This window comes from Henckelia pumila, chromosome 1 (genome assembly GCF_033568475.1).
Source record: "Henckelia pumila isolate YLH828 chromosome 1, ASM3356847v2, whole genome shotgun sequence".
NCBI classification, from domain to species: Eukaryota; Viridiplantae; Streptophyta; class Magnoliopsida; order Lamiales; family Gesneriaceae; genus Henckelia; species Henckelia pumila.
In genome coordinates, this window is record NC_133120.1 from 125,276,703 (window position 1) to 125,287,945 (window position 11,243).

Sequence of the window (11,243 nt, forward strand, 5' to 3'; positions counted from 1 at the left end):
ACTCCTCCTATGACACCTCAGCTTAATGGTGTTTCGGAGCGTCGCAATCGAACTTTGTTGGACATGGTTCGATCCATGATGAGCTTCACTGAGCTCCCACCTTCGTTTTGGAGCTACGCGCTTGAAACGACGGTATTGTTGTTAAACAACGTCCACACTAAAGCAATAAATAAAACACCATACGAGTTATGGAATGGCAAAGCTCCTAAGTATTCGTACTTGAGGATTTGGGGATGTCCTGCTTACGTGAAGCAGACAGTGGGAGATAAATTGGATAGTCGATCCACTTTATGTTATTTTGTAGGGTATCCGAAGAATTCAATCGGATATTATTTCTATCATCCTGCTGAAACAAAAGTGTTTGTTTCAAGGAATGTCACCTTCTTGGAGAAGGAGTTCTTATTGGATAAAAAAGGCAAGATGATGGAACTCGAAGAAATTCGAGAAGAACCCGAGATACAAAATAGCGATCCTACACCTCAAGAATCATCACAAGACACACCTATTACTAGGAGATCCGAGAGGACTTCTAGGCCTCCTATTAGATATGGTTTTCTTCTTGAAGGGGATCAAAGTGAACCCGTCATTGGATGTGATCCAAGAAACTTCAAGGAAGAAATTTCTGATGCGGATTCGAATTTATGGCTTGAAGCTATGCAATCGGAAATAGACTCGATGCATTCTAACCAAGTTTGGTCTTTAGTAGATCCTCCCGATGGAATTGTTCCAATTGGGTGCAAATGGATCTACAAGAGAAAGCTTGGGCCTGATGTAAAGGTATTGACCTACAAGGCACGATTGGTGGCAAAAGGTTATACTCAAAGACAAGGAGTTGACTATGATGAAACCTTTTCACCAGTCGCAATGTTCAAGTCCATAAGAATCCTTATTGCCATAGCACCATGGTATGACTATGAGATATGGTAAATGGATGTAAAGACTGCATTTCTTAATGGAAACATTAAGTAAGAGATCTATATGACGCAGCCTGAGGGATACACATCCATGGGAAGCGAGCATAAGATATGCAAGCTTCAGAGATCAATCTATGGTCTCAAACAAGCATCAAGAAGTTGGAACCAGAAATTTGATGAAACAATAAAGGATTTTGGTTTCATCAAGAACCCGGAGGAACCATGCGTGTACAAGAAAGTAGTTAAGAATGCGGTAACATTCTTAGTACTTTATGTTGATGACATCCTACTCATGGGGAATGATGTAGGGATGTTGCAGTCAACAAAGATATGGTTATCAGGTTAGATTCTCGATGAAGAATTTAGGTGAGGCATCCTATATTCTAGGAATTCAGATCTATAGAGATAGATCTAAAAGAATGATAGGACTCACTCAATCAACCTACATCGACACCATATTGAAAAGATTTCTATGGATGAGTCCAAGAGAGGACATCTACCTATGTGTCATGGAGTTTCTCTATCCAAGTCTATGTGTCCCAAGACTGACGAAGAGATAGAGAAGATGACACACGTGCCATATGCGTCAGCCATAGGTAGTATCATGTATGGGATGATATCTACCAGACCGGATGTGGCCTATGCTCTGAGCGTCACGAGCAGATACCAAGCCAATCCCGGTCAAATGCATTGGAAAGCCATGAAGGATATTCTTAAGTACTTGCGAAGGACTAAGAATTTGTTCATGGTTTATGGAGGGAGAGAATTGAAGTTGGAAGGCTATACCGACTCTAGCTTCCAATGTGATGTGGCTGACTCGAAATCAACCTCTGGATTTGTATTCGTGCTCAATGGCGGTGCTGTCTCTTGGAAGAGTTCCAAGCAGGACACCACAGCGGATTCCACCACTGAGGCAGAATACATTGCAGCATCAGCTGCTGCTAAAGAGGCGGTTTGGATAAGGAAATTCATCCAAGAGTTGGGTGTAATTCCTGAAGCTGTTGCTCCAGTCCCGGTGTACTGTGACAACACGGGTGCCGTTGCTCAGGCAAAGGAACCAAGGTCTCATCAGAAGTCCAAACACGTACTGAGGAAATACCACATCATCCGGGAGATCGTGGAAAGAGGAGACATCAGTGTTGAGAGAGTGGCCTCTACAGACAATATCGCTGATCTTCTTACTAAGCCCTTGCCAGGACCATTGTTTGACAAACATCGCGAAGCAATGGGATTACGTAGTATGACTAGTTGGATTTAGGGCAAGTGGGAGATTGAAAGAGTGGGTACCCGGTTAGCCAACTTGTGGCTAAGGGCTTTTATGACTCTATGTAAAACAATCTTTTGTTTAATATAATTTACACTTTTATAATGGCATTGACTTTATCTTTCTTCATATTGTTATATTATGATATACTATTGTTGTTTTGATAAAGACCTTGAATATACTATAGTGTATGTAAGATATGGTAGCACATGGGGATAGCTATCATGAAACACATCTTATAGTCACTGTATATTTTAAACTGTTCCTAGTCAATTGAGCCGTCCGCAAATAAGGATAAGGATCGCTCGAGATTGAGACTAGCATTTGCGATGCCGAGTACCACGTTTCATTGGTATGGAACATAGAGATGTTCAAAGCATGCAAATGGATATTCATATGATGAATGATCGAACTACCCTATTCGGACTTTCCAAGTGGTTATCACTTATCGAGTGGATAAAGTCCGCGGTTTTGGTTGTACACCATTAGTCCTTATTACTTGAAACATCATTGAGACTCTATATGCTAGTACTGTACTTTGACTCGTTTACCGACTCTATTGGGGTCATCAGGTGTCGGGATTGGGTACAGTTACGACACATATAGGAGTCGATGCTTTGTTGTCAAGGATTCACCACATACTTGCGAGTGTGGATATCCTATGCGATCTGAGGAGATATTAGTGTGACGAATCTCTGGCCAGAGTACATGATGTGTTTTAGGTTAATGGGTTATCCTAGTAACACATGCGATGTCACTAATAGATCTCCAAGATGTTATGCATAGTTATCGAATCTCGAACGACTCTCGATATACCAATGGTTGTTGATTCGATCGGGATATATGGTTGAAGGGACCGTACTGTACGCTAACCAGAATCTACTGGTTCTTGCAGGCACTATCAGTAATACCTAGGGAATCATGGGGCGATGTTGCTAGGCGCTCTTACCATGATTCGATGGGTAAGTCGGAAATTGTTGTTCCGAGTCACAAGAAGTTGTGAGCCCACGACTAGCTGTATTCCTGAACCATTGAGGGTTACATAAGTAATGGATTACTAAAACCCCGTAGAGATAATTAAATTTAAAGATTTAAATTTAATGAAAGAGAAGTTGGACTTCTTAACTAAAGGGAGTGGGATTTCCTAAAATGACAATAGGGATGGGCATTTTTGGAAATCACTGAATTCGGATTCAAAAAAATTATCTTGACTCTAAAAGATGCAGAAATAGTTTCTGTGCACATTGGTGAAATCAGTTTATCAATCGGAGTCACGATGAATTTTATATTAATTTCTATAACAACGGGCTTGGCTTGTTGGGCTTAAGTTATGGATTGTGGGCTTTAAGGAGTTAGAGTCCTGATACAATTATAACTAGAAATTATCTATAAATACATGTAGTGGGTTCGAAAATTGAAGAGAATTCATTCATCAAATTTTCGAACACACACATATTATTTTCTTAGGGTTTTTCGAAAATCCTTGTCCCTTTTCGGAGAAAATTCGGTCTTGTGATTTTTGTGAAAAATTACAATCCGGATTAACATATCATATCTGTTTACTCTCTACGCAAACTTCTGATTGATTTCTAGTGCAGTCAATCAGAGGGTTTTGTTTTCTATTCGTGGACTTGATTGAAGAAACGTTCGTTCATCAGTTCTGGGGATATACAACAAGAGCAGATTAAATTATGTTGGTGTCCATAATCTCGCTTCGAGATTTTAAGGTAAAATATTTAATTGTGATTATTTATTTTACTTACACAAATTTAATCGTAAAAGTTTTGATACCCAGATATGGAATCGTTCCATATTAATAAAATAAATTTTTAAACTTCCGCTGCACCGGGTATCAATTTTAATTGATCTGAACACAGTTTTCCAACACAACTCACCAAGTCAGCGCATTTCATTGCCTATAGCCGAGAGTACTTTGTGGATCGCATGGCACAGATGTACATTCAGGAGATCGTTCGACTTCATGGAGTGCTTGTGAGCATTGTCAGCGATCGGGACCCCAGGTTTACTTCTAGATTCCGGGGGAGTGTTCAGCGTGCGATGGGTACTACTCTCAGTTTGAGTACTGCCTATAATCCGGAGACTGATGGTCAGTCGAAGCGCACTATCCGTACTTTGGAGGATATTCTTAGAGCGTGCGTCATGGATTTTGGTTCAGTCTGGCAGGATCATTTGCCATTGATCGAGTTCGCGTACAACAACAGCTATCATACTAGTATTGGGATGGCACCTTTTGAGGCGTTGTACGGGCGACGTTGTCGTACTCCACTCTTCTGGGAAGAAGTGGGGGAGAAACAGGCTGAGGGACCGGAGTTTATCCAGCAGGCGATAGACATTGTTGATCAGATCAAAAAACGGATTAAGACAGCACAGGATCGTCAGGCCAGCTATGCTAATATCAAGCGTAGGCCTTTGCAGTTCGATGTCGGGGAGAAAGTGTTTCTGAGAGTGTCACCTTTCCGTAAGATTCTCAGATTTGGTCTTAAGGGCAAGTTGTCTCCCAGGTTTATCGGTCCGTTTGAGATCTTGGAGAGCATCGGCGATTTGGATTATCGACTAGCTTTGCCACCGCATCTATCCAGTATTCACGACGTGTTCCACGTATCTCTGTTGCGACGGTATGTGGCGGATGAATCTCATATTCTGCAGCGGTCTGAGGTTCAGGTGAACAAGGATTTGACCTATGTTGAGAAATCTATTCGTATCCTGGATTATAAGGATAAGGTTTTGCAGAACAAAGTCATTCCTTTGGTTTTAGTTCAGTGGCAGCGCCGAGGCATTGAGGAAGCTACTTGGGAGCTTGAGGACAGGATGCGTGAAGACCATCCTGAGTTGTTTTGATTTCATTCTTAGGATGTATTTAGCTGCAAAATTTTGTAAACGTTTGATTTGAATAAAGAATGTTTCTGATTTCTGTTTTACATTCAGTACTTAAGATCTGTTTTCGAGGATGAAACATCTTAAGTGGGGGAGAATGTAGTAGCCCGTACCCAAAATCAGTGATTTAGCGTTAATCAAATCATTAATCCTATTAAGTAAGAGTAAACGTGATTAAGGGAACTCTTAATGGATTATCGGAGTCCGGAATTGGATTCAGAACACTTGAAAATAGTTTGAAGGTTGTCGAGTTCGGAGGCTCCAAAGTTAAGGATTGGACGGTCCGAAGTCAGGGTTCGGACGTTCCGAAGAGTGGTTCGGACGCTCCGATCTTGCTGCCGACAGTCGTCATGGATGACGTCATCATGCTGACGTAAGAAATGACGTAATATTGGGATCGGAAGATCCGAAGTCGAGATCGGACGCTCCGATCGTGTTCGGACGCTCCGAAGTCCAGTTCGGACGATCCGAACTCCGTCTATAAATAGGAGGGCCGAGATTCAGATTTAGACGCACCAATCACCTCTTCTCTCTCAATTCCTTAGCCTTCCAGCTCAGATCTAGGGAATTCTAGGCGTCCTGTGGGGAATCCGGAAGTGGCATAGCGATCCAGGCATCGTAGCGGAGCTGTGACCTAGTTTTGAGGCACTCGACAGCAAAAGGCTAACGACGGACGAAGGTATAGCTTTTGCTTCCTAAAAATATTTAGGAATATGCTTTAGCTTAGTTAAGGCTTTTAGAGCGCTATAATGATAGTAATATCATTTGGCAGTGTAGAGCAGACTATAGGCGTGGACCTAGAGTTGGTAGAGCTTGCACTGATTTGAGGTACGAAAGTACTGTTCGAGATATCCTGACTGAGTATGCATGTATTATGTGACTGCATGATTTATATGTCATTGATTTATGCTGCATTCATTTGCATACTGAGCTATCTCCTTCGAGATGTCTGTTAGTAGGGTTTTTCCCTATCCTGTTAGTGGTTGGACTTCCATCGATTTGGGTCCGGCATATCCACTTGTATTTTGGTATGGGAGCCACCTCCTGAAGCGACGGCACAGCGTGCTACATACCAGGGCCCGGTCTGTCTCTGTTATCTGATCCTTGACCTCGAGTTTATAGGGAGTTCACTTTGCATGCATGTATACTCATACTCTCGTACTGAGCGTTTTATGCTCACGTCTCGTACTCTGTGTTTCTGGACACCCTATTCCATGGGGCAGGTTTGCGATTGGACGAGGCGGGTGGATCCAAGAGGGGCTAGGCAGTGGTTGGACAGCTGGAGCTTCGTCTAGGTTTTATTTCTGTTGTTTTGGGTTGATACAGCTATTCGATTTGGTTGTATAATATTTTGATAAATTACAGATTCCTTTCCTTGGGATTGTATTTATTTATGGATTCCGCAAGTTTATTCTCATAACTGTTTTATTAAGTTAATTGCATGCCTAAGTTCTGTTTAGTAGGTGATCCAGGTAAGGGTCACTACAATGGTGACTTCATCTTCATGGGCCAGGCATGGAGCGGCACCCCCTGGTTCGAGGACGGAGCCGTCCCTGGAGCGGTGACGTCGTTCACGCCTCCTCATGGGGTGGGTGAAGATGGCGGTGACGGTGACGGCGATGGCGTGAATGGTGATGGTGATTGGTGATGGTGTGAATTGTGAAGGTTGATGGGGAAGACGTGAATGGTGTGAAGGGTGAAGGGTTGGGAAAGACCCAATTTTGTTTGAAAAAATAAAATATATATATAAAGAATTTGCAAAACTAACAATCTAGATAGATACAAATAACAGCTTAAGATAAACAACTATATACAATGAAAAAATAAAAACAATAGAGATATAAAATAAAATGAATCAAAACAGGTTTGGCTGAGCTTAAAAGCTCTCCAAAATAGCTTATAAGCTGTTTCAAAGTTGTTTTGGAGCTTATAAGTCCACAAATTTATTTGGTAATTTTTTTTAAAAATAGCTTATAATCTGTCAAAATAAGTTGTTTGACAACTTATAAGCTGTTTTTAAAAAATTAATGGGGACGTACTTTTTTCAAAAAGATGTTATTTTAATATTCTATCTCTCTAAAAATATCATTGAATATTTTAATAAATCTTCATCATATCCTCCACCCATTATATTAAATATTATTTTAAAAAATTCCAAATCACATAATTTTTTCTGAATTACAATATTAAAACAATTTTATTTTTTAATATAGGTCTATTCTAAAACTAAAATAATTTAAACATGTTGATATATTTGATATTATAAAATCTTTATATCGTTAAAATTATCAAAAAGTGTATAATTTCGTATATGTATATCTTGAAACATTATTTTCATAAAATTATACACTTTTTGATAATTTTAACGATAGAAAGATTTTATAATATCAAATATATCAACATGTTTAAATTATTTAAAATAAATTACCCAAACACTTCAACAATTTATTTTTAAAATTTTTTTTACGCTTATAAATTTTATAAACTCAACAACTTATTTTTAAAATAATTTTTTTTCACTTAGAAACTTTATAATCTTGTAAAAGAGCTTTTAAGTTATGCAAGCTCTTTTTAAACACCCTCTCCTCTTAAGTGTTGACACGTTGTTTCCCCCAACACAACTCAAGTCTCAAAGGACTAATCTTTCTCAGCTGCGACAGAAGCCCTAATTTCAATTCACGTTAGAAATCATGGGTAATGGCACTCCTGGTGGTTTGAACCGGCAACTCCCCGGGGATCGGAAGAACGACGGCGATAAGAAGGAGAAGAAATTCGAGCCGGCTGCGCCACCGTCTCGGGTGGGACGGAAGCAGCGAAAGCAGAAGGGTCCAGAAGCAGCCGCTCGGCTGCCGACGGTGACTCCTTTGACGAAGTGCAAGCTACGGCTTTTGAAGATGGAGCGAATCAAAGACTATCTGTTGATGGAAGAGGAGTTCGTTGCCAATCAAGAGAGGCTGAAGCCGCAGGAGGAGAAGACCGAGGAGGACCGATCGAAAGTTGATGATTTACGGGGGACACCCATGAGTGTTGGAAATTTAGAGGAGCTGATCGATGAGAATCACGCCATTGTTTCGTCGTCCGTGGGGCCGGAGTACTACGTCGGGATCTTGTCGTTTGTGGATAAGGATCAGCTCGAGCCTGGGTGCGCTATTCTTATGCACAATAAGGTATTGTTTGTGCTTTGATTTGTTGAGTTGGGGTTTTTGAATTTGTAGAAATGGAAATGGGAAATTAGGGCTAAACTGGAATTGTTGTCACGAAATTCTCTAATTTTTTTTAATGCTCGTGTTCTACCGCTAATAATGTAAGATAAAGTGGTAAGCATTTGTTGCTATGCATCTTAGAGAAAACACTTGAATTAACTAAATCAATTGAAAATTGTTGATGGAATGTGAATTGGAAATTTTCCTCCTTTTGCAGGTCCTTTCTGTTGTTGGACTGCTTCAGGATGAAGTGGATCCTATGGTATCTGTCATGAAGGTTGAAAAGGCTCCATTGGAGTCTTATGCTGATATTGGTGGGCTTGATGGTCAGATTCAAGAGATTAAAGAGGCGGTTGAGCTTCCGTTGACTCATCCTGAATTGTACGAGGATATTGGAATTAAACCTCCTAAGGGCGTCATCCTTTACGGAGAACCTGGAACTGGAAAAACGCTGCTAGCAAAGGTTTGTATGTTTACACTTTCTTTAGTTAGTTTCGGTTATGTATTTTGAGATCCATATGTCCTCTGAGAGTAACATTAATTGTGGTATGTAATGCGTGGCCTATTGTCTAGAATCAAAATATTTGCTTTTCGATGGTCGAGTTCTATTTGTTTGTTCTGGATGTGTTACCATGGGGGGATAGGCAGCAGCCTCGTATAACTATCGTCGGCCGCAATTTAGTCGATAACTACTTTTGGTGGTACATACTGGTGATTCATACGAACATGGACAGTTGAAAGTATTTGAAGCATGTGGTCATTGTGGTGACAATATGTCTTTGATAACTACTTTTGGGGTACATGCTGGTGATTCATATGATATTTGAAGCATGTGGTGACAATATCTGGTTGTGCCTAATTTACAAATTCTTTGTTAAGCTGGATAACTTTATTCTTTATGGGGCTTAGTGAATGGATCCCAAGATAAATGCAGAATATGAAGGGTTCTGAGTGGAATTTGTTTACAACAATATATGATTGCGAAGTATTGTGGATAGTACTATGGGCATGGTCGATTGATGGCTCATGGCTGTAGGATTCGGTTATTCTTACTTGATTGGCTCCTTTAATTATCAGTTTTATATCACATCTGGAAACAGCTGAGCTTGAGGCATGGTAATTTCTTATCCTTGTTTTTTTATTTTTCGTCAGGCTGTGGCAAACTCTACATCAGCCACTTTCTTGCGTGTTGTTGGTAGTGAATTAATTCAGAAGTACCTGGGAGATGGTCCAAAATTGGTGAGAGAATTGTTTAGAGTCGCTGACGATCTCTCTCCATCTATTGTCTTTATTGATGAAATTGATGCAGTGGGCACAAAAAGGTAATTTTTCATATGGTCAGTCGGCTATCAGTAGGCACAGTTATTATCAATGTAATTATTGGAAAATGCTCTCTACAGGTATGATGCTCATTCAGGTGGTGAACGTGAAATTCAGAGGACTATGTTAGAATTGCTGAACCAGTTAGATGGCTTTGATTCAAGAGGAGATGTTAAAGTAATTCTTGCCACGAATAAAATTGAAAGTCTTGATCCTGCCCTTCTCCGGCCTGGTAGAATAGACCGGAAAATTGAATTCCCTCTTCCAGATATCAAAACAAGGAGGCGAATTTTTCAGGTATTTATGGAATTATTTGTGATAGATGTGACACTTGCTGACTTGCATAGGTACGGTGATGCGAACATTCATTATCTGATGACTATCAACTGCACTCAATAAGCCTCTTGCTTGATGTTTAGATACACACGTCAAGGATGACGTTGGCTGACGATGTCAACCTTGAAGAATTCGTTATGACCAAAGATGAGTTTTCTGGAGCTGATATCAAGGCCATATGTACTGAAGCTGGTTTGCTTGCTTTGAGAGAGCGTCGTATGAAGGTAAGCAAATCTTTTTGCAAGGAATAATTTGAATGGCATCTTTTGTGTTAATCTAATTAAATATGAAACTGGATACATGCCCATGATGAATGCAATGTTTCAGAACTTGCGAATGTAATGGAAGTATTTGCAATGTATGGTGCTTATCGTCATTCTATATTTTTGTTGCTTACGATACTATCAGTAACTATGATGCTGAAGTCCGTGAAGTGCATATAGATCAGAAAATCTTTGTGAAAGGAAAACATCTTTCAATTCACTTTATTCTGAAAATGGACATGGAATTATCCGAAACATATGGCTTGCTTAATATAAACTAAACAATGACATTTGAACAACATTTAAGTATCATGAACATTAGAGTGCCTGGTGTTGGGCTGTTGGATATGAAAAGTTCTGAAGAATTAGGCCCTTTAATATGTATGGATTTGCAGTATTCTGGTTATCGATTATTGTATATTTCCTTGATATGTAGGTGATGCATGCCGATTTCAAGAAGGCCAAGGACAAGGTTATGTTCAAGAAGAAAGAAGGCGTACCGGAGGGTCTTTATATGTGATGATTATGAAAAAAGATATATATGACTTCATTGCACTTCTCTTCTCTATTTGTGGAACTCATCTGTTGGGTCTCTTGATTTACTTGTACCCGGATGTTTTATTTGACAGCAATTTGATTCAATGCAATAGCATTCTCTTGTGCTGCGGGTAAGCTATAAATTAATCTTATAAAATAATATTTTTAATGCTAAATATTGAATACCTTGGTTGTACAAAAGTAAATAATTCATTTTTAATGATATTTTAATTGCTGGATGAATACGAAACGGTTACATAGTTTTTTTTTTTTTTGGCCGAGATACGGTTACATAGTTGATTGAGGCGCTTATGTAGTAAAAATTCATTGGTTTGTGCTGGTTTTTATTTATTTTTTAATAAAATCAAGGCGATTACATTCAATTCAAATAAATAAATAAGTTCTCTTCAAACAAAAATAAATAAGTACATTTAATATCTACGTAGCATGTATATTTGTGAAGAGAGGGAAATGTTTGGTTGGACCGTGCTAATTGCGAAGAAATATGGAC

General features: G+C 39.5%; 1 protein-coding gene across 1 annotated transcript; it reads left to right on the top strand.

The window, feature by feature from the left end:
• The first annotated feature begins 7,664 nt into the window (after positions 1-7,664).
• LOC140878129 (26S proteasome regulatory subunit 4 homolog A-like) lies at positions 7,665-10,908 on the top strand. Its single transcript, XM_073281742.1, has 6 exons — positions 7,665-8,240; positions 8,494-8,739; positions 9,429-9,598; positions 9,677-9,893; positions 10,016-10,156; positions 10,632-10,908. Exons 1-6 carry the CDS (start codon positions 7,764-7,766, stop codon positions 10,713-10,715), a joined length of 1,335 nt encoding a protein of 444 aa, XP_073137843.1. The 5' UTR covers positions 7,665-7,763; the 3' UTR covers positions 10,716-10,908.
• The last annotated feature ends 335 nt before the right edge of the window (positions 10,909-11,243 follow it).

Bases quoted from the DNA above. Each gene is read 5' to 3' on its own strand.
- LOC140878129 (XM_073281742.1), top strand. From the start codon at position 7,764: ATGGGTAATGGCACTCCTGGTGGTTTGAACCGGCAACTCCCCGGGGAT. The intron at 8,740-9,428 runs GTTTGTATGTTT...ATTTTTCGTCAG, and splicing joins GAAAAACGCTGCTAGCAAAG to GCTGTGGCAAACTCTACATC. The intron at 10,157-10,631 runs GTAAGCAAATCT...CTTGATATGTAG, and splicing joins TGAGAGAGCGTCGTATGAAG to GTGATGCATGCCGATTTCAA.